The 27,981-nt window shown below is 39.2% G+C and overlaps 1 protein-coding gene across 2 annotated transcripts in view; it reads right to left on the bottom strand.

The window, feature by feature from the left end:
- Positions 1 to 27,656, bottom strand: part of ACVR2A (activin A receptor type 2A) — an 86,934-nt gene extending 59,278 nt beyond the window's left edge. The window contains exons 1-2 of one of the 2 annotated variants that reach the window (XM_017847626.1): positions 26,621 to 27,656; positions 25,603 to 25,736 (exon numbers count right to left, since the gene is read on the bottom strand). In XM_017847626.1, the coding sequence (XP_017703115.1) occupies positions 25,603 to 25,657 (55 nt within the window). In that variant the 5' untranslated portion in view covers positions 25,658 to 25,736; positions 26,621 to 27,656. Of the gene's footprint in view, positions 1 to 25,602; positions 25,737 to 26,104; positions 26,283 to 26,620 lie in introns of those variants that run through there. The other variant, XM_017847625.1, reaches the window with a different exon arrangement.
- Positions 27,657 to 27,981: the final 325 nt, after the last annotated feature.

The raw sequence follows: 27,981 nt of genomic DNA, 5'->3' as shown, positions 1-27,981 counted from the left end.
TATGATATTCAGAGTTACTGCATACTGACTTTATAGGTTACCAAGCCTGAAGTCGTAAGGGTTAACGCATAGATCTCCAATATTTAGTGCCAACTCCATACTGGGCAGCCCACGGGGTACTAGACAGGCCAAAGAATTGTACGAAATGTGACATCTGCTCTCAAGACTCAAACACTCTAACAAGAAAAATCAGAAGAGGCATGTTAAATTCAGCATTCTGGCAAGGTATACTTCACCCAAAGACTAAATCAAAAAAGGGCAGATACACAGAGTTATTCCAGATTGAAAGTAGCATTTTTTATTAAATTAATAACAAGTAAAGATGACCAAGTAGAATATTAAAGAGAGGAAAAACTAGGCCAATACTTAATGTAATGTTATGCTAATCACAATGACTAATAGGCATTTATGGTATAGAAGGTTTTCTTACAGGTCAGACATTTTTCACTCTACTAATTTTTTTCTTTTGCTTTAGAGAATATACCACATTAAGACCCTCTCACACACCTGACAACACCTTCACATGCCCCACATACCTCATATCCCCCCTCCTCATACATCCTCCCATATACCCCCTACACCTGCCTATACTCCTTCATACAGCCCCAAACACCTTTCCAACTCTTTTACTGTGACATTCAAGGACCTACATAAATAACCTAACAATAATTTACCCTCCCAACCCAGTTCTAAACCCTACACTGCAAACATACTGTTCTCACTGTCCCACCCTATCTTAGTCCATGCCCTTTCCCTTGCCTTCCCTGCAACTGCTTATCCCCCACCACAACCACTTTTCCAGCTATATAGATTTTAACTCATCTTTCAAGGATCACTGAAGTCCCATTTCCTTCATGAAGCTTTCCAGCCTACTTTGCCTCTTGATTTTTCTTTGTCCTGGATTTCTTAGTTACTCAGCTGGTATTCATCTGGTTTCTCATGCAATTTTGCATTTAAATATAAACTATATTGTAACATTTACTGTTGATTTATATATAGAATTCTCCCTTCAACTAGAGCATAAGCATAGGCCACAGCTTTCTGTTTTCTACACAGTGACAAAATAAAAGGCACACTGCTTTTCAATGGCTGTTACCCTATATGTTATTCCCCTATTTAACCTATTCTTGTCTAACAGATCCCCAAACACATTCAATTCCTGGATTTCCTTCCACAACTTCACGACACCACATTTAAACACACCCAAACACAACTTCGAGGGTCTTGCAATCATAAACTAGATACTGGCTTAAGGAAATAAGTAAACATCAAGGAAGAATAGTCTCCCTTGTGAATGATGCAAAATCAATTTCAACACTTTTACAAATAATCTAGAAAAGCATATGTATAGCAACACCTCCAGATTTACCAATTTCAACAAGCAATTCTGAACACCAAGTTACCAGCCAAAAGGAAACAAATGTAGAAAGGAAACAAATGTAGAAAGTTCTCTAAGGAATATGAAAGTAGAGTATTAGAATATTTTCTAATATTAAAGAAAAAAATAATGCAAGGTACATTATTAAACAATTATCTCTGAGAGAAATCTAGAAGTTGTCAAGGACTGCTTTTAAAGATATGAAAGAACAATGTCAGAAAGTACTTATACCCAAAATGGGCAACATGCTATAATCTTTAGGAAGAGAGCTGAAAAAACAAACACAAAACATCTTATCTTTAGGAAGGAAACTGAAAAAAAATAAAGGCTGGGCATGGTGGCTCACATCTGTAATCCCAGCACTTTGAGGGACCAAGACAGGAGGACTGCTTGAGCCCAGGAGGTGGAGACCAGCCTGGGCAACATGGCAAGACCCCTATTTCTACAAAAAAAATTTAAAAATTAGCCAGGTGTGGTGGCATGCCTGTGGTCCCAGCCTCTCAGGAGGCTGAGGTGAGAGGATCGCTTGGGCCTGGGAGGTGGAGGCTGTAGTAAGTCATGTTCCCATCACTGCACTCCAGCCTGGGCTACAGGAGGAGACCCTGTCTCAAAATAAATAAATGAAATTAAATATAACAGAAACTGAAATGACTAAAACCTTGAAAAAAAAAAGATTATCCACATCAGATACTTACAGAAAATACAGAACCTTTCCTCAAAATTCAAGAGTTGGTGTTACTTTCCACTTTTTAACAATACACAAAGGTTGCCCATTGCTACAGTGGAGAAAAGGAAAGAAAAATCTTAAAACATGGCATCCCAGGCTCCATTTCATCTGTGCCCAACTTATTTTTCTAACGTTATGTGCCATTACATTTTCTACCTCTTCTCTCCTGTCCAAAAGGAGTATTCAGCATTATCTATAAATATTATCATCTTGACTGCCTCAAAGTTCTTGCATATGCTAGCCACTCTGTATAGAATCCTCTTCCCCATCAAAGGGAACTTGGTGACATCCTATCATTCTTCCAAGGTCGAGTCAAATGCCACTACCTCCTTGTACAACTCTTTTCACATTTCAGTGAACATGAACTGAGCGCCAATTCCAACAGCATTGAGCCACTGATGGAGGATACAGAGATGAATGAGAAAAACTTAAGTTCTTAACGTGGAGAGAGAGAGAAGTAGAGAAAATATCAATAATGTAGAAAGTATAACAATCAGTAAATAAGTAAGGTGCTATGGGAACACAGAAAGAAGCACCTAACAACCTGCTAGGGAAGAGGTGAGATAGAGGTGTCCCACAGGAATTGCAGGAAGTACAAAATCAGTGGAGTGTAGAGGCACAAGGCACAAGGGTAGTAAAGATCAGAAGTTTTCTAGCGGTGTAAGATCAAAGTGGGAGGCAGTGAGTGGCAGGAAATGAAGCTGGAAAACAATAATCCTGGGGGCACTGCGTGTCATGTTAAAAAACTTGACCTTCATCATTTGTAAGTGACAAGAAGTGAGTGAGGGGTTTTAAGAAGTTAACTGTCAGGGGCAGATCTGTACATTTTCATAGATCCCTTAGTTTCTGTAATCTCCACGGTTTCTAGCAAAGAGTGTGGAAGGGAAGTTTTCTGTTTCTTTGGTGCATTTCTGTTTGCTTTGTTTTGTTTCTGGAGTAAGGGAGGAACAGGTCCACTTAAGAGTCCAGACACAAGTTGGTAAGGATGGAACTAACACGTTGGTAATGGGAAGGAAGCAGGTATAGACTCAAGAGACACACGGAGAGTCAAATTGACAGAACTTAGTAATTGCTTGGATTTTGAAGAACAGTATGAAAAACACGTTGAAGATGGCAGCCAAGTTTCTGGCCCCAAATGGTTTCAATTTTAATTTTCCCCTTTCTGTAAGCTCTCTCCTGAACCCAACTCTCAAGCACAGAAACACCTCGACTCTGGCTTTCTTCCCCACCTCTTTATATCCCTTCTTAACCAACATTTCTTGAAAGGTAATAGACCACAGCTGAAACAACTTCCTCATCTACATTTCACTACTCATCTCCTACAACATGGTTTTTGTCTCCACCACTTTACCGAAATGTCTCTTGGTAAAGTTACAAATAATCTCCTAATTGACAAATCTAGTGGTGACTTTTCAGGCTCTACCTTATTAGATCTGACACTTTTTTTTAATACTTTCTCCATCTAGATTTCTTACAATGAAACGATACTTGTTTTCCTTCTACCTTTCCGGACGCACCTTGGTCTTCTCTACAAGCTCTTCCTTAACTTCTCTCCCTGCTCTGAAAATGACAGTATTCCCCAGAGTTAGATCTTTGGTCTCTTTTCATTCCCCATTCTGCCTAGTTGATTTTATGCTGTACATCTATTGGCTGAATACTCAAATCTCTCTGTCCAGCTTAGATCTACCTCTACTACTTATTTGATATCCCTATCAGAATGGACCACAAGTACTTTGAACTCAACTTGATAAAAACCTAATTAATCTCTTCATTCTAAAGCATTAATGATAATAGAACTCTTCTGCTCAAAATGGCCCTTCCACAGTCTTTGGTATGAAGTTAACACTCCCTAGCAAATGCAGCCCCTCATGACCTGACCCCTACCTCACCTCTGCAAACTCGTCCCCCATCACTGCTCCATCCCCCATATATGCCTTAAGATCTCAGTGTCCTGAACTAATCTCAGTTCCTCGAACACATAACAATTATTCAGGTGTCTGTATAAATTGTTTCCTCTGCATTCAGCCATTCTTGGCTTCATTACTGAAGAATCTCTTTCTTCTGAAAGTAGAGTCCCTGAACCCCTGGGAGCCTCTTGGAAATGTGGAACCTCAGGCCCCAGTCCAGACTTAACAAATCAAAATCTACATTTTAACAATATCTCCATGTGGTTCCTACACATATTAAAGCTGGAGAAGCACTGCTGTAATCTATCATGATGACTACGGCAATATACAACAGGTATCACTGAAAAGGACAAACCCTGCACATGCCACTTTCAGAGTCTTAGTCTAAATCATTCCCTTACATACACTGCTTTGAATGAGTAGTCATGTATTTCGTTTGTTATTAACTCCCCTGTTTTCTCAGTCACTTCTAACCCTCTGGCTTTAATGCTTGATACCATTTTGCTGGCCATGACATTGGCTCCCCTGGGCCTCCTGTCTAAGCGTCCTCAGGCCTTGGAAAACTTGTCCATACTGAGCTGTCTCACCACCACGGAGCAAACTCACCAGGCCTGACAGTGAAAACATAAAATATTCCTCCCTCTCTATTTACCTGGTGAACTCCTAATCATCCATCCTTCAAGATCACCTCAAGTGTCCTTGTAGGAAAAATTACCTGACCCCACTCCAAAAGCTTCTTCTGCTATCCCAAGGGACTGTAACATAGATACCAAGTGCTGCATAAACGCTAGTTTACTAATAATTCTCCTCCCAGTAGGCTATGAATCCTCTAGGGCAAAGACTGTGTCTTATGCATCTCTTCTCCCAGTTCTGACATATACTTAACGTTTACTAGATGACTAATAAATAAGTTTGGAGCTCAGGAGGGGGATCGGAATCAGCAAGGTAACTCTGGATATCTCCTACACTTAGATAAAAAGTGAAGATGAGATGGGATTACTTCAACAGGAAGGGTATTTAGAGCAAAATTCCATTAAGGATTAGACTCTGAGAAACAGCAACACAAAAAGGATAGGCAGAATGAATACTGAGGTGGCAAAGGGCTACAGAATTGGGAGTATAATAGAACAAGAGAACTTTGAGAAAGAACAGGCACACAATAGCGTCAAACTTACAGAAAAGTCAATTCATAATCAAATATAGTAAGAATGCTTTAGATTATGCTACTAAAAAATCCTTAATCTTTGAGAGACTTATGTCACTTACTTTAGATTAATAGTTGGTTAAAGAGGGAACAAAGATACAGATGTGGAGCCACATACAGAGGAACCATTTGAAGAAACTGGACGGTGAGAGGAACAAGGAAGACTTTCATATTAATTTATTCAATAGTATTTATTGAGCACTGGACACCAGGACTGTGGTAAAAAACATGAGGGCCATAATCCCTATCCTCATGGTGCTTTTATTTCAGCAGCAATAAATTCAAAAAGAAACAAGGGCAAGAACTCAGACTAGGGGGAGTAGAATCTGAAATGCATCCCTCACCTAGTGAAATCCTAAAAGATAAGCCACGCCTCCCAAAAAAGAAAAAAAAAGTCACTTGATGTCAGATATCATTAATTTTAGTAATCAATGTGTCTCATGTTTTATATTGCATTTTAGTTTCAGAATGTGTATTTTTACAGCGTATGGTTTATCACTCCAAAGTGACTGTTTTCTTAGACAATTAAACACTTTACACTCTCTTTGTAAGCTCCATAGTACCTGGCACAATGAGAAGAACATACTAGGGTCCCCTTAATTGTTGGTTGATTTCAACAACTAAATGGATTATTGTTTAATTATAATGGAAATTATAACTAAATGGATTATGGCTATATGTGGTTTTCTATAAATTCAATCCCTTAAATTCAAATCAAGTCCCTAGGAATTTGTTACTTGTCTTCATCACTCCTTTGCCACCTTTTATTCATATTCCCTAGCCTAAAAAACACAGATAAGAAATTCCCCTTTCTTCCTATTCTCTTCATATCTCAGTTTCTGCAAGCTAATCAATACTTTAAAAGTTACAGTAACAGGCCGCGCACAGTGGCTCACACCTGTAATCCCAGCACTTTGGAAGGCCAAGGCAGGTGGATCACCAAGTCAGGAGTTTCAGATCAGCTTGGCCAACACGGTGAAACCTCATCTCTAAAAAAATACAAAAAAAATTAGCCGGGCGTTGTACAACACGCGTGTAATCCCAGCTACTTAGGAGGCTGACGCAGGAGAATCGCTTGAACCTGGGAGGCGGAGGCTGCAGTGAGCCAAGATCACGCCACTGCACTCCAGCCTGGGCAACAGAGTAAGACTCCATCTCAAAAAAAAATAAAAATAAAATAAAATAAAAATAAGTTACAGTAGCAGAAAGTTGAGGTCCTTCAATTCAGAAAAACAAAGTATGCTCATCATTTAATCAATTTGTCTATAAAATAAAGTGAAGAGGGGAACCACAAATCCTAATGCCAGAACCATTCATACTTATCTAGCATGTTCTTCTTCACTCACCCTACATAGGAAACAGGCACTAATGAGCAATTAATGACCACTAACATTAACTTATGTTCTAAATATGAGTCAAAAGCAACATGGATTTGTTTTCTTCTACATTGAGCAAATTTCAATTAATTCAACTTCTCTGAGTCAAGGTATAATCATTTTAAGAAGATGCATTTACTTTGAACATCTGATTCTCTAATTACTCAAGTGGTGATCAGAGCAAATGATTTCTGACCTAGTTCTGATTCTGGCTCACTATATAACCAAAAGGAACAACTTCTGTTATTCAGTTTTTAAGCAGCTGTGGACAATTACAGTTGACCCTCAAACAACCCTCAAACATGGGTTTGAACTGTGTGAATCCACCTGTATGCGGACTTTCTTCTACCTCTGCCATCCCTGAGATAGCAAGACTAATCTACTTCCATTTAATGAAGAGTAAAAATATTTTCTCTCCCTTATGATTTTTCTTAATAGCATTTTCTTTCCTTTAGCTTCCTGATTGTAAGAACATAATATAACATACAAAACGTGTTAATCAACTGTTTATGTTATCAGTAGGGCTTCCAGTCAATAACAGGGTATTATTAGGTAAATTCTGGTGGAGTCAAAAGTTATACCTGGATTTTCAACCTCACAGGAGTCAACACCCCCAATCCCCACGTTGTTCTAGGGTCAAGTGTACTTTCATTTCAGAGGTGGAGAAAGCTCTGCTATATCAGCCACAGGAAACATAGGAGACCATCATTCACCTAAATTTGATAAGTCAGCAGTTTTTACATCATAGGTTTCAAGGGGTGCTGGCAACAACAGTAGCTGCTGTTAGCATGAGCAGGATAGAGAACCTCGGCAGAACAGGTTCAAAAAACATCACACAGTCCTAGAATTGGTAACTCATTATTTTAGCATAGTAGATTCCAAAGAATAGATTTAAGCCTTACAGACCTAAATTCTGCTACTTACTTAGTTACATAGCCTTAGGCAAGTCACTGAGTCTCAGTTTCCTTATCTATAAAATGGGGATAACAATTATCTTGGAGGGCTAGTCAGGCACATTATCATGAAAACTTAATAGCACTTAGCACAGAACATGCTATAAGTGGTGGTTAATAACAACAGTTTTAACAAATGGTAATCATTAGCAATACTATTGTTATACATAACGGTTGTGCTGTGACATAACTCGCCAGTTCCAATTTTGTCCCAAGAAATGGAGCAATGTGAAAACAATGTAACATTCTGGCACATGTGTAATGAGACTGATCTAGCATGGACCACTAGAAAAACAATTTTTTTTTTTTTTTTTTTTTTTTTTTTTTGGAGACAGAGTCTCTCTCTGTCACCCAGGCTGGAGTGCAGCGGCGCCATCTCAGCTCACTGCAACCTCTGTCTCCTGGGTTCAAGCAATTGTCCTGCCTCAGCCTCCCCAGTAGCTGGGATTACAGGCATGCGCCACCACACCTGGCTAATTTTCGTATTTTTAGTAAAGACGGGGTTTCGCCCTGTTGGCCAGGCTGGTCTCAAACTCCTGAACTCAGGAGTGATCTGCCCGCCTCAGCCTCCCAAAGTGCTGGGATTACAGGCATGAGTCACGGCGCCCTGCCCAGGAAAACAATTTTAAATGTTCTTAATCAAAAACAAAAGTGATTGAGGAAAGCACATCTGCAGCAATCAATGGCAGGATTTACCTACAAATTTACTTCAGGCAACAATTAACATATGTGGGTTTACAGTTACAACATCAAGCTAACCAAGCAAGATCCCACTCCAAAAAAAAAAAAAAAAAAAATCTGCCCTAGAATTAAGACTTCGCTTTGGTGCTCTTACTATTGCTATATTGCTACTTCTGGCTCCCCAGACTCTAAACATGGGTTTCTGAAAGTGTGGTACAAAGATTATCTGCAAAGCAACCAACTCTATAAATCACTGCAAACACCAAGGGTGGGAGACAGTGGAAGAGGACTCTCTAAAAGCCAGAAAGCATTTTTTGCTACTACGAAAGAACACTGAACTTGAAAATCAGGGTTTTAGTTCTAGCTCCGCTGATTAGTGACTTCAGGCAAATTATATTATCTCAGGGTTTGAGTTAAAACAAAACATAGAACCTAGTTCAAACAGGCTCAAATAGGATCAACAGAAACAGACAGGAAATCACTTAAAAAACTATAAAACACAGAAACTATTTACCCACAAATGTTAATATTCAGATGCTGAGAAAATAAAACAAGATACACTTTTAGAAATTTCAGTTATCCCCCTCACACAATCACACTGCTTTATCTTGCTCTCTCAACTTTGGAAAGAAGGTTTTCAGATGCTCTCATTTGGGAATACAGGCTGAATATCCCTTATCCAAAATGTTTGGGATCAGAAGTGTTTTGGATTTCAGATTTTTTTTTTTCGGATTTCAAAATATTGGTGGTATACCAGTTGAGCATCCCAAATCTGAAAATCTGAAATCTGAAATGCTCCAATGAGCATTTCCTTTGAGCATCATGCTGTCACACAAAACATTCTGAATTTTGAAGAATATCAAATTTTGGACGTTCAGATCTGGCATGCTCAATCTGTATACTACTGAATGACATGCTACTTTACACTTTTCTGAAAAGTTTCTCCCCAAAATCTTTACATAAAACAGTAACAATAAATTACATAACTGAAAATATTAGTATTCTTCCCTGAATACCAGATGATGTTCTAGAATTAAATCACAGTCAAATAAATATAAATATTATAAGTAAAACAAACACTACTTGCACCCTAAACAAAACAGTATGGCCATCTACAAAGGTACAGTTTCTCACTAAATATACTGGAATGTCCTCAATATTATTAATACATTCACTACATTATAACTTTTTCATATTCAATAAATAGTTCAGACTAGACACTGGTGGGTAATACCAACCAGCATCAGCAACTAATATTTATTGAGTTATTTAGAATGCTACATGTGAGAAATCATTCAAAGCACTTCGCATATATCAACTCATTTATACTTCATAACAACTGTACAAAGTAGGTTACCCTTATTATCTCCATTTTCCAGATGAGGACCAGGCATCTGGCTTCAATACTCTTAACCTAAGCTGAACACTAACTTTACACTGAAAAATCTGTAACAACTTAAGGTCACCTGGGCGTCTGACACATTAACAAGATATTATAATACAGAATGGTAAGCAATACTGTAGGGGCAAGTGATGGGCTGAAAAATACTAAGTCTTCAGATACTACTACATAGTTAAAATTCCCCATGAAACACTAATTCCCATTGTAAAAGCAAGAATCCCAACTCGGCCTGGGGAAGATGAACACATTCTGTAAGGGTCTCTCATCTTTCCGTTCAATTAACCTACCAGTCTGCTATGGTTCTGTTACTTTCCTAGTGAAGAACAGTCTTCCCACAACCTTTTTCTTCCCAAAACAATCCCAAATCAAGGTAGAGATCAAAATCAGCATAAATTAGTTTTTACCAGAAACTAAGAAAGAGATTTCTTAAAAGATATGTATTATGATCCCAGCTACTCGGGAGGCTGAGGCAGGAGAATGATGGGAACCCGGGAGGCGGAGCTTGCAGTGAGCTGAGATCCTGCCACTGCACTCCAGACTCCAGCCTGGGCGACAGAGCGAGACTCCGTCTCAAAAAAAAAAAAAAAAAAAAGATATGTATTATGATTTTTAAGTACTTAAAACGGGCAACTGACTCTGGACTAACCAAGTGTTGCTTAAGACAGGCTTTCTCTTAACATAACTTTAAAAAGAACTACTTTCAATTAGCATATCAAAGCTACCAGTTTCCACAGCCAAGACTTCTGCTTGTAACACAATTAATAGCAGGCCCCGTTTTACCTACACCCACTTGTAAATTGCCACCTGGGAACAGCCAAACCATCTGGGTGGCCAGGTGGCCCTGCTACTTAGGTTTCCCTCCTCATTCCCCTTTCAGCTAAAGACATGATTATATTACCCTTCCTCACTAAACCTCATCCTCAATTCCATGCTATTTCTAGCATGAGTTACGAGCCCAACTGCTGGTGAGGAATGAAGGAGCAGGGACAGTAGTACAGAGGGCAAAGAAGAAAATAAAGGTGAAATCCCTCCTTTCTTAGATACTACATCAACCTTTCTACTGAGTTCCTAACCACTCTCTTCACACCTTTCAGTGGCCCTGTCCTATCACTAAAGCCAGTGCCTTGTCTCAAGAAATCAGTGAGCTGTGGCCAACTGGAATGATTTTTGTCCTCTGAAACACAAAGGAAGTCATACATAACTCCTTTCCCTATAGGGAAAACAACATGGTATAATGGAAGAAGAACATATTCTAAAATAAGGTGAGCTTCTGGTGAGCTTCTGTTTCTATCTCAGTTGTGAAGCTTTTTATCTGTATGACCCTGTTTTCTCATCTGTAAAACAGTTAACCACCTCATAAGGTAGCTGAGTACCAAAAACGTACTGTAGCAAGAAATCAAGAGGCTGCCTTTACATTTTTCACGTGCCTCTCATATACAGCAAGGGAAAAAAACAAACAAACTCAGGATCAGTACCCCAAACCCTTGGAACACAGGCTCTCAAAGTTTTCTGACCACACAGCGCCGTAAGAAATACATTTTTCATTGTGACCCGGTACATACACACACACAATCACACACACAACTGAAGTTTCACAAAACAATACTATGCTATGTGTGATACATTCTAACATTTTCTATTTTTTTTCTTTCTTTTTTGGTCTGTGGCAACCTTCTACACTGATTTTATAACCTTCCAATGGGTTGTAACCTGCAGTTCGAAAAGAAATTACTTTGCACTCTTGTCTCTCTCCACCTTTCTCCTCCCATGCCCTCCTCCCTAATCACACACAGAAAGCTCTTGTTAGTTTTGTTACCATTCCACCCTACAGGAGCCCCTAGAAGAGGATTTCCTAGGATGCAAACCCCAGTAGGTAGAAGAGAGATCAGGGAAGAAGCAAATTGTGAGAGTGCTCGGGAGAATACGTGCTGTCACTGGTCCAAGAAGGAATACTAAATCTGTTTTCCCTCAGAGACAGTTATTCTTTTTTTTTTTTTGAGACGGAGTCTCGCACTTTCACCCAGGCTGGAGTGCAGGGGCGCCATCTCCGCTCACTTCAAGCTCTGCCTCCCGGGTTCATGCCATTCTCCTGCCTCAGTCTCCCGAGTAGCTGGATTACAGGCGCCCACCACCACGCACAGCTAATGTTTTTGTATTTTTAGGAGAGACGGGGTTTCACTGTGTTAGCCAGGATGGTCTCAATCTCCTGACCTCGTGATCCGCCCACCTCGGCCTCCCAAAGTGCTAGGATTACAGGCGTGAGCCACCGCGCCCAGTGAGACAGAGTTATTCTTGGGGGTAAAATAAAGTTGTGTTGCTACATTAAAACACTGGATGTAAAACAGGCTTGTGGATTAGTCTTCCTAGGAACTTAATCCACATATGTAACAATAATTCTGTAAGAAAATGCTCCCGCACAAAGTTTTTTAAACATATTTCTAAGTTGGGGGAGGGGTGCCACCTATATAATGTCCAAGAGATTGGCAAACTACAGCCCACAGGTCAAAATCCAGTCTGTATACAGCCCCTGACGATGGTTTTACATTTTAAATGGCTGAAAAAAAAATCAAAAGAATAATACTCTGTGACATATGAAAATTATATGAAATTCAAATTTCAGTGCCCACAAATAAAGTTTTACTGGAACACAGTGACACTGGTTTATTTACATATTGTCTGACTGCTTTTGTGTTACAGCTGGCAGAGCTGAGAAACTGCAAAAGGGACTGCCTAAAATACTTACTAACTGGCCCTTTACAAAAAAGTCTGTGGACCCCCATTCTAAGTGCTCAAAAGCATTCAACGTTCATTGATAAATATTTGTTAAGCATCTATTATGTGCCAGGCATGGAGGAAACTACATTTTAAGTCTGATATGGCCCTTCTCATAAATATTAACGGAAGACAAGTAAAAAAAAAGCTCAGAGGAATAAAAAGCAGTTGGTGTGTTGTAGGAACTACCAGAGAGCCAATATGGCAAAAGATAAGGATGGAAAGGGTCTATATCATACAGAACCTTTAAGGTCACTGTGAGGAATAAACCCTCTAATATCTATTATTCAGTTATTTATGGAATTAACCCCTTTATTTGCAGACAGCCTAAGATAAATGTCGACCCATCAGGCATCACAAATTCTGAATTCGAAGTGCTGGTAATTCCCTTCAATTCTTCCTATTACTCTCTACTCCTTGAAAAACATCACTGTTTTAATTACAAATATTTGACATAGCATTTCAAAGTTTTAAAGGCTGCATGTTCTGCAGAAAGCCAGAGAGAAGAAGAAAATTTTAAGTTGCATGTATGGCCACAAAAGCAAACTAGAGCATGTCCTTCGCAGGGACATGGGTAGAGCTGGAGGCCATTATGCTTAGCAAACTAACACAGAACAGAAAACCAAATACCACATGTTCTCACTTACAAGTGAAAGCTAAATGATGGGAACACATGGACAAGTAGAAGGGAACACTGGGGCCTATGGGAGGGAGGAGGGAGAGGATCAGGAAAAATAACTAATGGGTACTAGGCTTAATACCTGGGTGATAAAATAATCCATAAAACAAACCCCCATGACACAAGTTTACCTATGTAACAAACCTGCACATGCACTCCTGAACTTAATTTTTTTTTAAGTCGTATGTATATATTTTTATGTGAGTACACTTGGGCTTGTGTGTGTAGCCTTTGATCCTTACTCAAACCTTTGAGGTAGGTACTATAAAACAGAAACTAAGCTTATGGAATTTTCCCAAGTCCACATGATATCCCACACTGTGGTAGACAGGCACAACACCCAGGTTTTCTCCAGGCAGAATGTTTGCTCTTTCTACTATATCAACCCAAGAATTTGCACAATTAACTACTTGCATTGAATTTGAAGATAAAGCAAGTGTTAGGGGTTGGTTTTCGGTTTTTGTTTTTTTTTAAAGAAAACCATTCTTGCCAACAAACAGCTACATATGTACCAACAATATGAGCTTTTATTTCTATTAACCAGCCCTAACTGACAAATATAACGTTTCAATGGTTCTATTATCTATAACAGAGTAGGCTCCTCTACTCCTCTGTCCTCTGGCTTAGTGAGCTGATTTCCTTCCATCATAGATGCAAGGCTAGATATTAATTACAAAAATACTGTCTAATTGAGGACTGCTAAATATATGTTGCTAGACTAACTAGAAACTACAGTTCTTGATGTGGGGATGTTCTAGGGCTACAGTAGTGAAAAATAAGATCGGTGGTAAAAAGTCAAAACTACTCTTCAATGATTCAAAAGGAAAATGAAGCATAACCACTCTTCTTCTCTGGCCCTAATCTTTTACTTTTACTCCATCCTTCAGAAGTGAGGATCAGCTTGAGAAGTTTATTCTTCCGAAGAATCATTCTGATGAAGGTAGTTACTGGAGAAAATAGTACCTGACAGTTTGTTAGGCCCTCCCAGCAGTAAAAGCTTGTGGTCAGCAGCTATTCAACCATTTTTCTGGCCATTCAGAAAGGTGTTTTATTCTACTTTGAATGCCTGCTAATCAAATTACTTTACTATTACCATATCCATCTTGTATATGTTATCTTGCAATTATTCATTATTTATCATCATCCTCATTTACTCATTGACTTTTTGTTTCTCCTCATACAATTTTAGTGATTATTACAAGTTCATTCCAAGTCTTAGATTATATAAAATTAATTAGCAAATTGTATTTACTAATCCTAAAGTATGAAACTCCACTACCAGGTAAAAGAAAGGCCTAGCATCCAGTTCTTTTTCTAGAACTATTTTATTTAAGATAATAATAAATAAAATGAACTATAGTATTCACAGGGTGAAACGGAACTTTATAGAAGGTGGCTTATCAAAGATGGTTAGCTTTACCTGCTTCCAAAATGAAAAAATCCAAGTGAAACCAGAAGGAAAGAGGCAGGCCCCACTATATTTTTTAAATTCAGTAAAGTTTAACATCTCTTCTGGTTTTACCTGTGTGTAATAATGCAGTTTTTCCTAGGCAAAGATGCTGCAGCTGAACTTATGCCATAATAAAGAGCTTATTTCCCTGTGCCAAGCACCACGTCTCTACCAATAACAGGAGAGGCTTGAAATCTTTCCAAATAAAAACATTCAAGCTGAATACCTAGAGTTAGACGCTGTAGCCCTGAATAAAACAAATAGCCTAAAGTATTAAGTATTTATCCTTTCAGCCTTTATTGTAAGACCTTGATAACCTGAAAAGATATCAAATTTCTAAGAATTAAGATATAAAACACACAAGAGTTTCTACTTCTGAATCTTCAACCATACCAACAATATACTATATGACATTTGAAACAATAAAGAGGTGGTAAGCTTATGAAAAAAATAGGCACCTGAAAAGGAGTAAAGTCAGTTTCAGAGAGAAATAGGAATGTTTAAGTAAATAAGAATATAAATTAGCAAATGCACAAACTCTAAAGATAGAAATTTGTTACAAAATTCAATAACCTCTAGTCTGTGTTTCATTATTTCTTTTTCTGAGAATTTGTATTTGAAGTTCACAAGAAGCCTATCCATTCATGGTTTTTTTTAAGCAATGACAAGGAGGAAAAAAAATAAGATGACTAACATAAGATACAAAAGGAAGACTGATAAGTGTAGGTAAGCTTTACAATACAATCAGAGAATGTTCAAAGCTGGAAGGGATCTTGCAGAGTCTCTCTAGCTTACACTGATGCAATAGGTTCCTAACCGGTCTCACCTCTTCACTCCTATCCTCTTCCAATGTTTTTCAGATAGCTGCCAAAGTGATCTTAACACATAACCCAGATCTGCTCTTCCTTAAAACTCTTTGCTTCACACTGCCCTTTGCATTTTATTCTAATTCCTTCCCCTGTTAGATCAAAGACTTGCATGATCCTGTCCCTATCTCTCCAGTCCCATCCCTGCATTCACTGCTTCAGGTAGCTAGTTAAATATTTACAGAGCTTCACCTCTGTGCCAGAAACTGTGCCATGCACTGGAAGTATTAAGAAAAAGTCACACCCTCCCCCACCCCTAGTAGAGCTTACACTCTAATATTGGAAAGGACAAATAATAGGCCAGGCGCGGTGGCTCACACCTGTAATCCCAGCACTTTGGGAGGCCAAGGAGGGCAGATCACTTGAGACAGGAGTTCGAGACCAGCCTGGCCAACATGGTTAAACCCCCTCTCTACCAAAAATACAAAAATTAGCCAGGCATGGTGGCACATGCCTGTAGTCCCAGTTACTCGGGAGGCTGAGGCAGGAGAATCACTTGAACTGAAAGGCTGGGGTTGCAGTAAGCGGAGATCGCACTACTGCACTCCAGCCTGGCCGACAGAGCGAGACTCCGTCTCAAAAAAAAAAAAAAAAAAAAAGAGAAATAGGTAGATAAAGTAAACAGATGTGATATGTGATAAGGCAAATAAAGAGTAATCCTCTCAGCACCCTGTTAGTTTCTGTCAGAGCACATACAACAATTTGTAATTATGTTATTCATTTGACTACTTACTTTATGATTATAAGCTCCAGAAAGGCATAATCATATCTGTCTTCATATTTAATGCTGTATCCCAAGCACTTACCATAGTGTCTAGCGTGTAGTTCAATATTGATTTGTTAAGTGAATGAATACCTATTTCACCCTCTTTAATTTAAGGATGAGTAAAGTGAAATCTTAATGGCTGTCAAAGGTCAAAGAAGAGTCAGTAGGAAAGTAGGAATTTGAATGACAGACTTTGAAGTTTTAGTCCAAAATATACCACATTCAAAATATTGATCTCAAAGAATAGTCATTGAAAAGCTTTGTGTTTTCAAAGCTTAAATTAGCTGGTACCTAAAAACAGACTTGAGAATCTTTCAAAACTTTACTTCTACTGAAAAGTTCTAAAACACTTAAAAGTATAAGAGAAGTTGCCCAAGAAAAAAAGATGTTTTAAATTCCCACTAATAAATAGAGACGATTTACTCCATTGTTTCTTTTTAATGCATGCTGAACAATGAGACCTTAAAGAACTCTTTGTAAGGAACCATGATATTTGAATATTCTAGATATTTATTGGCAGTTATCTGGCTCTCTATAATGATATGTTCTTTGGCTGTATCCTTTAGTCAGAGTATTATTGCATATTAACTGATAAGTAACCTGCAAATGTAAATACCCCCAAGAATCAAATCTATCTTTTTAATGTTTTACATACCATATCCTTTTATATGGGACTTAAAGATAGATTAAAAACTAACATGTAAGATCTACTCTGGACCAGCTATTGTGTTATGTGGCGTATCAATTCATTTAATACATCTTGGTTTACAAATTTTAAAAGTTAATCTCAGATTTTTAGAAATGTGCCAAGATCTCATAACTTGTCCATACCCCTTCCTCTTGAAATAATGCCTTGGAGCAAGCTTGATATATCACATATAGTTATGAAGATGTGAAGAACAGTAGACTTTTCCTTTAAAATAAAAATTTTAAAGTTAATAATCATAACTAGGAAAACTACTCCCTCTAAGCTTTATAAATAGGCTTACTTTTATTACAATATGTAAAGACTTGATTCAATTTTTAAACCTTTTGAAAGGCAACCCCTCCCCACATGTGTAGCCAGTGCTTCTAATGTAGTAACTACCTTCTTGCTTTACATTTATTTTCTTTAGCAATATTAGGGAATAAAGTGATTCCCAGTGTGACTACAGCCAACCAAAGAAAAAAACTAGTCCAAAAGAATGGTCACTGAAAAGTTTAGGTTTCAAGCGTGAATACCGTATACCAAGTTCAGAAAAGTATCTAAATCTACTTCTTTAGAACAGTATATTTTACTGTAGGGTCTCATACAGATTTCAAAGAATATAATCTGGAAGACCAGTATGAGTAGTTACTGAAATCTGACCATCATATAAACATAAACAACATACTGAGCCACTAATGCTTAGAATTCTTTAACTAGACATCACAATGAAGACATATCCATCATACAGCCCGCCCTTTTAAGAGAATATTACATGCTATCATGTTTTATTATGCACTCCTGTTTTTCCAAATATATGTCTTTATTTTTATTCATGCTTAACATCTAAAACTATATCTGCCTGTAAACTTTTTTAGTTACGAAGGCACTTTCAATTTTCCTCTGGCTCATTACTTCTTTACCAATTTCATTTAGTAGTGCTACCATCCTACCTTAGTCTTCGAGTTGCTTTTCAGTCCTATATCCACATATGGGGTATTTGGGACATACATCAGGATATGTATCATTCACTCTTACCTCCTCAGTTTTAATTAGTTTTCATCTGAATTTAAGAGTTAATATCCTGAGATTGTCCTACTTCATCAAGCAATTATGAACTCTCTTCATCACACAAATCTCTTCCTCAGATTTAGTCAAAATTTCTCCATCCCACCTTGCCTTCATCCATGGTCAAGTTTACTCTCAAATGCCTGTTGTGTTCCTGATGCTATTTTATGCCTTTTCCTTCATATTAAGATTAATATCCTTCCTAATCTTCTGCTAAGACATTTTTTCCAGTATTAAGTCCAGCAAGTCTTTCCTAAATTAAAAAATACCAACTCCCCCAAATTACAATCTAATTTTGTTTCAGCACCTTCGTGTTTATTCGACTAGTCCAAAAGAGAGAAGAGCTTAGTCGGGGAAGAGCCACGCTGTCCCTTGAGACCAGTTTTCCCTATATTCTATAAATAGGCATACATTCTCTATTGTAGATTAATTAATGACCATATTTTTCAGTGCATATATTTTTCACTGCACACATTTATGTAGGTAGCTTCCTTATCCACTAAAAGAGTATTGGATATAGAAAATAAGGATTGTTGAACCAGGTCACGGGGATTTACAATCCATTAGTGGGTCAATGAATCAATTAATGGGTCACGATCAATGATTTTTAAATGAAATATAATATAAAAATACGTAAGTGTCCTGCACATAGTTAAGAGTACACAGTTCATGAAACTTTCATTTCCGATGCACACACACACACATACACACACCCCTACTACTACATGGGAACTAAGTCATAATGCAATGTGTAATTCTTATTGTGAATTATAATCAAAAAAGTATGAAAGCCATGGAACACGAAGATACCTAAGATCCCCTCTAAATCTATATAATTCAAATTATAATTTTAATTATTTTTAAAAATTTAAATTTGAACACAACTTAAAAGATATCAAAACAATCAGCAAAATCTTTTCTTAATAAAATGTCACCACTGAACTCTAACCTTAAAATTACAGAATCATAAAGTTTTTAGAGTAGGAAAAAAAATCAGGGGTCATCTAATCCAAGTTCACCACTTCAATACATTAAGAAGGCAACTGTGGCTCAGAGAAGTGAAATAATTTCATCTCATTCATTTAATAAACATTTGCTGAGCACCTATTGTGTACCAGGTTCTAGAAATGGGTGTGTGGATAAAGGAAAGATGTCTTCAAAGAGTAGAAACAGGAAAGTAAACACTTGTACAGTCTAAAGTGGAAATAGGCAAGTAAACATTTGCAATAATTACTGAAATCAAGGTCATTTACAAGGTGTTAGATGAACAGAAAGCAACTAACTCAATCTGGGTTGGGTGACAGAAAATGTTTCTAAGGAGGTGATACTTCTCAGTCTTAAAACCAAAAAGGGAAGAGGAAGACTAACATATAGGAAGGCACCATACTGACATATAACAAAGGATGACACATTTAAGAAACTGCAAGTCAAGTCTGTATGGATGGAATATAGTACTCATCCTGAGGAGAAGCTGCAGCAGAATACCTAGCATTTAATATTCAAACCACTCTCTGAGGTAGGCACTATTAACATCCCCCCATTGTGTAGATGAGAAAACTGAGACACACAAAGGTGAAGTAACTTGACCAAGGCTAGGTTATGAAACCAAGATTTAAACCAATTAAGTCTACATCCAGAGTCTATACTGTTAACCAACACCAAGAGGTTAAAAAAAATAGGCAAGAACCAAATGAAGAAGGATTTTTTATGACATTCTAAGACTTTAAATTCTATGATAAAGGTGACCCACAGTCAGTGAAAGGTTTTAAGCAAAGGTGACATATTCAGATTTATTTTTTAATAAGATCACTCCAGCAGCTATGCAGATGGACTATAAAGAAAAGGAAGTAGTGATAGGGAACTGGTGAATCTTAGCTAGAAAAGTGCTACAATAATCAAGTAAGAGAAAATGATAGATAAGCTAGGTACCGGCAGTGCTGACACCAGAGCTCAAGTCTACCAACCTCTATGACCACATTCTTGATCACTATCCATATGAACTTTCCAATTTTTTCCTCAGGCTCACCACTCTAACAGTTCAAAAAAATCCAACCTCAGAGACAAAAACATATTTCCCTTAAGTCTCTTTATTAAAACAAAGCCTGACCTCTAGATGCACTGGGTATACAAAAGTGACTAAAAAGAAATCTAGGTGGAGAATGACAGAAAGTCAACTGCTATCTACAGTAGTTTTCTTACCTTCTTGATTTCTCCTCCTCCTCCTCCTTCCTCTATACACTATTCCTGGAATTTTCATGTTCAATAGTCAATCTGAAATCAATGTTCTGTCTAGACGTGACTATTTTACAATCTAACAGAATTAAATCTACCACAGAGGAAGTCTAATGTGGTCCTATCAGTGGCAATAAATATACTCTTGGGTCCAGTCAAATGTTGGCTTAAACAGAAATGATGAATGAATAATAATATGAGTGAAACTTTTTCTTAAGCAGCAAAGAGTTAAGGAAAACCTGAATATTAAAAAAGAGAATAAGAGCAATCTAAAGTTCAAGCCATTTGATTCCAAGAGAGTAACACTACTCCCAAGGCGGTGTGTGAGGTAGTCCAGAAACCAGCAAATGAAAGAACAGTGGAAAAGACTATCTGGTCAATTCTCAAGCATTCTAAATTCAATTCGTTTTCATTAAAACCATGGGTAAGCCCCCTTGAGTCACCCATGATGCTAAGCAACAAGTGGGTTCCACAAGCAAGCAGTATAGGGAAGTACAGAAGGGTCAGGGGAAGAAAAGGAAGTAGACAAAGAAGGGAGGAAAGTGGAAAGAGAACAATGATGAAAGAGAATGGAAAAAACAATGAGTTACACAGCAGTGAGCAAAAAAGTTAAGGCATACCAGTGACCCTAGTATCAAATGTTGCCAAGCTTACCTATAATCTGAGACAATATGGCAACTGGCAACATAACAGACCATGAAAAGACAAATCGTAATCACGGACTTATGAGATATCAAAGATGAGAAAATCAGAATAACACTTTAAAAAGTCAAAATGCAACAAAATAAAGTCTTAGAATCTAAATAAACAATTTAGAGATTACTAAAATCTCATTCGGTTTAGTTGTGCTTCACTTCTTAAGAACAGTGAGTCTGGTGGACCCAAAAGGTGAAAATGTCAGTATCAGTGAAGGGTATGGAGAGGTGTGTTACAGAGACACTGTGAGGCTCATCTGGACACCATTTGCGGGAATTACTTTAGAATTTTCCTCTCTATGGCATAATGCTACTTAATTTGCTAAGAGTTTCACTGTAATTCTTATCTTGGTTGGCTGGGTTAACTTCCTTAAAACCAGAATTCAAAACAAGGTAAGCATTTTATTAATTATGGTCAAGATTTAACCTTAAAAAGGGAAAGGATCTGCAATAGATCATAAAATATTACTTACTGTATCGTAAATTAGTCTAACGGTAACCAAAACCCAGCTAATGATTCTCAAGGTAATTATGTAATTAAGAGATTAGGTTAAAAGTTTCTTGAAATTAAAGTTAGCTAGACAAACGAAATATCTTTTTTAAAAAAACAGAATTTCTACCTTGAAACTATTCAGGGAACATGTAACAGTGAACATATTTCAGGCAACATGTTAAACACACACGAATATCACCATAAGGCAACCAGTGATGTCAGTAAGAATAAAGTAAAGGCAAATATCCTTAAAGATCATATCACGGCAAAGAAAATCCTGGATCTAAAGCAAATATACTAAACTTGACACCTTAAGCAATCATTCATCAGGTCCAGAAACATGCAGTCTTCATGAGCACTCTATCAAAATCGGTGATACGAGAGTTTATCCATAAGTCATCAGAATATTTTTATTATAGTAAAATAGGATGAAAGAATGTGCATATCTATAGTCTGTTTCTCTAATTTAATCATATTCTAATTTAAAAGATAATGAAAAGATTAAAAACTTTCAATACAAGGTCCCCTGGAGAACATCAATACCATGTACTTGTAAAATTTAGATTACTAACTTTAGGGGGAAGACAGCAGAGCCCTTTTACTAATAAACTAATGCTTTCAAAATTTAAGAGTTTAGAACTGAGTTTTCCTTTTTTAAAATTTGTATTTTAGGTTCGGGGGTACATGTGAAGGTCTATTACATAGGTAAACTCGTATCATGGGGGTTTGCTGTGCAGATTACTTCACCACCCAGGTATTAAGATCAGTGCCCAATAGTTATCTTTTCTGCTCATCTCCCTCCTCCTACCCTCCATCCTTGAGTAGACTCCAGTGTCTGCTGTTCTGTTCTTTGTTTTCATGTTTTCTCGTTATTTTGCTCCTACTTATAAGTGAGAACATGTAATATTTGGCTTTCTTAGAACAGAGTTTTTTGACCTCTACACTAGTGACATACTGAGCCAGGTAACTCTTTGTTGTAGAAGGCTGTACCGTGCATTGTAGGACAATTAGAAGCATCCCTGCCCTCTACCCAACTAGATGCCAGTAGCACACCCCACCCCCTGTTGTGACAACCAAAAACGTTTCCAAATGTCCCATGGATGGGGATTTGGGGAAGTAGGGAGGGAGAATCACCCCAGCTTGAGAACTATTGGCTTAGATCATAAATAGGAAAAAAAATATACAAAATGAATGGAGGGAGAATTTTGTTTCATTTTGTTTCTGGTCTCCATGCTTCAATATATTATATTTGAATTAGACCACAGACAGCATTTATAAGAGATTCTGCCTTTTAGAAAACAAAATATTTAACATCCATCACTTGTTAGTCAAAGTTCAAGAGAATCCCAAAAGATTCTCTGTACTGTCAACTCCCCCCCAACCACACATACATTCACACATACACAGTACTGCCTAGCTGAACTGAAGAAAACATAATTACCATATTTCCATTTCCTATTTCATCAAATACACTGACCATACTTCTCCAGCTCCCACAAAATCCAAAGGAATTCTCAACTTACTTCAACGCAACTCAAATACCACAATAGCTGCATAACTGTAGATAGGATAAATCTAAATACTAAGACAAGTATTAAAGTCATTCTCATACTTTAACAAACTGTGGGGAAAGATACAAATAAACCACAGCGGCTATAAAAAGAAAACTAAGATTTATGTTTTGAAACAGAATCTGAGGAAGTATGAGAGGAATGAAAAAATTCAAAATCAAAGATAATCTGAAGGCACTCCAGGACAGGGGCAAAATTTGAAACGTTTCCCCTGGAATGAGAGAGAGGAGCAAATTATACACTTGGCCATATCCAACAGGAATAGTCTGCATAATCAGTCTCCACAATACATACCATGGGATGGAAACTGAAAAATCAGAGTCCACGACATAGTAAACATCCCTTCTAAATACCTGGAACAAAACTGTTCCTTACTATTGTTTCCCATTTTGATTAAAAAAAAAAAAATCAAGTATCTAGAAATGAAAACTGACAACCTGAGAATTTTAAAATTATAAAACAGTCACCTCATGTTTCCAACATGTCAGATTACACATTTTGTAGAAAAATCAATTAGTTGGAGAAACACAATAACCCTTTTTTAGAGTGCATCTGATCCATAACAAAAGCCTTTTAAAAATCAGACATTTTAAGTACTCAAAATCTTCATGTATAAATACGGATTAAGGTCTTTATGATTATTTCAATTATCTTCAACAGAATCACATATTTTAGTTCAACTGGGAATGTTCATCTTAAAGAGCCTATGCAACAATATAATATTAGTTTAATGTAAGTGGAATATCTATATGCCCTATAGCAACAAAATCACTTTATTTCAAAATTATAGCTATTAACCTCCTGGCCCACTGAAAATAATCCTGGCCCAATGAAAATAATCCCACAAGAAACTAATGCTCAATTATTTCCACTACCAAACCAAGCAGAGGAAGCTGTAAGATCTGTAGCGACAGCCTGCTTTTCAAGAAGTAATACCTTGAGACTGCTCAAGAATAACCTCCTTCATCAATTAGTGTGACTCAGGTGGGTTTGGGAGGGAATAATGTCCACAATTCCTTGGTCAGTGGCCATGATGCCCCTCCTCAAGGGCAAGAGATCAGAACAAGGGATTTGAACAAGAGGAGTTCACCAGCCACAACATATAGAAGCAGAGAAAAAAGAGTACTACTGGAAAGATAAAAACTACATGGTTAAGTCATGTCACAAAATCAAGAGGTTCAGTGTTAATCAAGGCCTTCATTCATTTCAGACACACCATTGTTTAGCTTCCTTCCCAAACCGTGCACAAAAAGAACTGTCAGCCTGCCTTAAGCATGTTCCTTCTTCCATTTAAACAGACATGATTCTTTTGGTTAATCTCTGGCAATGATCGCCATTTCACAACACATTCAGCCCACCCGGAACTGATCAATACCACTACAGACATAAGACTAGACTTTATCCATTTATTAACCACAAGGAAATGTACCATTCAGCAAAATTCTATACATTACAAAAGATTCTATTTAAAGGGGGGTGGGGAAGACGGACACAAACACACACACACACACAAACACACACACACACACCCCACAGAGGTACACAAAGAAGACTACCACCCTTTAATTTTCCTGTGGCAAACGAGATAAAGACATGGCCATGAAACCTGTCAATTCGCTCCCCCCCCCCCCCACCAAGAGTCCCCTGTAATTCTATGCCACAAGCTCGTAACTGAATATTAAATTTTACGATAAATAAATCCAATGAGACTTCTTTAAAATGTTTCATCTATTGAACTAACTCTCCTGTTATGTACATCTGCACACCTTTGAGCTAGATGCCGTATTCATTTATAGAATTTCAAATACAAAAGACTAGTTTTTCCAACCACTGGTTGCAACCATAGAACGTCCTCACAAAATCAAAATTTCCAATATAAAATGGCCAGTTTATTCCCCCAACCTTGAGCTAAAACCTATTTTATGAGTCCACTATATTTAACAAAATCAATTTCATATGGGTTGTTCTAAACCGAACACAATGCTTCAATACAAAGCGTTTAAAGTAAGTATTCCGTAGGTAAGCAAAATCTATGCCCCAAAAGAGCATACAAATGGTGGTTGAACGCCAGCACATTACCAACACCAAGCGGCATACCTCTTCTGCACTGGGTTATAGTTAACACTCCAACAACCACTACAACTATTTTTAACGCTGCTGGACACTGAAGTTGAAGAAAACGTGAGGGGAGACCCAGATTAAATTGCTGATAGGATGTATTGTTTCTCACAGCCAAAATTAAGCAGCAACTGGCCTGATCTATGTCGTGATATTTACCGGTGAAGCACTAATTAAACGACGACAAAAAGCAACCCTTGTTTTGGAGGAGCCCACACTAAACACTCCTTTCAGATCTCAACCTTTGCATAAATTGTCACTTGTGGTATTTGCGGCTTAATTGCAACCCAACCAGCGCTGTCATCCAGTGTTATGGCCACAAAACATGACTTTCTCACTTCCACAACAACACAGCACTCACTCTTATCAGCTCGCCGACCCAACTCAAAAGGAGAAAAATGCATGGAGGTTTGCAGATCACAATCAGACCTGGGAGGGGGGTGGCAGTCGAGGGGCGCAGGGAGTGGGCAACCTCCTCAGGCTTCACTGGACTCTCCGACCCGACACCAGCCGCGGCCCCCAGCAGCGGCCGCCGCGGCCGCAGGAGCAGCCCCGCCGCGCCGCGCTCCCTGCACCTACCTGAAGAACAGGAGATAAGAAAGACGGCAAACGCCAACTTTGCAGCAGCTCCCATTTTCCCGAGGCGCCGGGGAATCCGGAGGAAGTTCTCGCTAGATATCCAGTTCCCTGGGTCTTCCTCGGAGACAAACCTCCTGGTGTAAAATCAACCGTCATAAAACATATTCGGAAGCCCAGACCAAAAATAAAAAAATTTAAAACTAAAAAAAAAAACGTTCACTGGGTTTAAAAAAAAAAAGAAAAAAGAGCACAACGATAAAAAATAAAATGCACCACGGGGGAAAAACCGCCACACACACGCACAACACACAAAACCAAACAACGAAAAGCCAACAACAACAAAAGCGGGTTTAAATCACTGTCAAAATCACTGTCAGCTCCGCTCGCCTCTCCCGTCTCTGGGAACAAAACGCCAGACTGAGGCGACGAGGAGGCGGCGGCGGCGGCGTCCGCAGCCGCCCGGACAGTCTGGGAACCGACTGGGTCCGACGTCCGGACCGACCTTCAACCCGGACACCTAAAGTCCGAGGACCACTGGCGGCCGAGCTCGCGACGGTGGCGGCGAGGCGGCTGCGGCGCGGGGAAGGAGCGGCTGGCGGCAGCGGCGGCGGTGCAGGCGGCGGCCAAGTTCTGGTCCAGGCTCTGGCTCCGGCTCCGGGCTTCGGGCTCGGCCGCGTTTTCGGTCTCCTGGCCTCCGCCGGGCTCCGCCCCCCAAACTTCCGGTTCCGGCCCGAAGCTGGAAGCCAGGCGCAGCGGAGGAACGCTCGGCGGGCAGCGGCGGCGGCGGCGGCGGGCAGCCGGCGCGGCCGGCCGGGCGCAGCGCGCGTGCCGGGCCGGGAGCGCGAGGACGATTTGTCGGGGAAGCGAGGCGGGAGAGGGGGAGGGGTGAGAGCGAGGGCGGGGCCGAGTGGAGGGCGAGGAGGCGGGGCGGACGGAGGCTCGATACCGCGAGGCCTCGGCGTCCGGCCTGCTTGGGCGAGAGATACCGCGACAAAGGGGCGCGGGCGCCTCAAAGTACCTAAGCTGTGGCTGGGCTGTGGCCGCCGAGTAGATGCGGGCTGGGCTGGGCACGACCCGTTTCAAATCGCGTCCCACGGGCCTCTCTGGAGCGCCCGCCCGAGGGTTTAGGGGAAGCCCAAGAGGAACAGGACCCCGAGGTGGGGCGAGTGGCCGGGGACTTCTCCAAGGGGCGTCTGCGGCGCCCAGTCTTTCCTCTGGGGGGACGCCTCGTCCGCTCTAAGACCGAGGAGTCGGTGGAAGGCGGACGTGGGAGCTGTTTGGCCGCGCCCGCCGAACTGCCCAGGCGAGCTCGCGACGCGCGAGCTGGTGTCGGCGCCCCCAGACTTAGCACTGCGTCCCACCGCTGCAGCTTCTGCACACGCGTGCTGTCTTGGTGACTGGAAAAGAAAAGAAAAAAAAGAAAAAACTCAAGGAGAAGGGCTGTCCACCCGCTCAGGATATTCACGCCATTTATCACGATGCGCAACTTGAATCCATTCCCGCCGTTCCTTTTACACACAAAGCATTGTGTTGAGAACTGTTTTGCAAGTAATAGGTGCGCAAATATTTGTTTACTGCGCTTTGAAGAAAAAACTGAGAATTTCGAACGACATATTTGATGATCAGACAAGTGATTACTTGTTTAAATTTTAGCTCTTTATAAGGGCCTGTTTTTACCCCTTAATCCATGTTGATTGCTTACAAGCTGGTGTGCTAGGCACGGAATGGGATCCAACAGGTAAAAATAGGATGGATTCCCTACCTCAAGTAGCTTTTAGTATTTGCTGTATGTAGTTGGCTGCAGAATACAAACTAAAGACTATTGAAGGTAGTTGCTGTATCATTTACCACACTTCAGTGAGCTTCGTGAAGGTACAGATCTTGATTTTTTTCCTTATTTTATTCCAGCACCCAGAAGTATCAACTAACACAAAAGTGCTTAATAAATAATTGTATAAATGACGAAGGGATGACTGCCTTTCTCTTGAATACAGTCTCCCTTAATGTGCTCTACGAAGTTTTGGTTTTTAAATAATAAAGCAACTGTACTATATGGCTAATTCATGTTTCACTTGTGATTTACTGATTCCCACCTTTTCCCACAAAGCCAAGTCTTCTCACTTATATTTATAGCAGTTTACTTCCTCTAAATTACTCTGTATATCTGTCTATTAAGTTCATCCTGTAATTATCTGCCCATTTCTACAACTTGTCAGGGTTATTAATAATCACTTTGGCTCTTTAAACTCTCTCCAAGATTTTCAGTTCTCAAATCGTGGTGCTCAGAATTTGACTGATACTTGCAACAGTTACAAATTCCCAAGTTGGTGTTAAAGGTATCTGAATGATCTCATGTACTCCCATCTTTATGAGTTGGTC

The sequence above is a fragment of the Rhinopithecus bieti genome, unplaced genomic scaffold, assembly GCF_001698545.2.
Source record: "Rhinopithecus bieti isolate Rb0 unplaced genomic scaffold, ASM169854v2 scaffold_28529, whole genome shotgun sequence".
Classification (NCBI taxonomy): Eukaryota; Metazoa; Chordata; class Mammalia; order Primates; family Cercopithecidae; genus Rhinopithecus; species Rhinopithecus bieti.
Note: the sequence above shows the minus strand (reverse complement) of the source record. Positions and strands in the feature narration are given on the sequence as shown.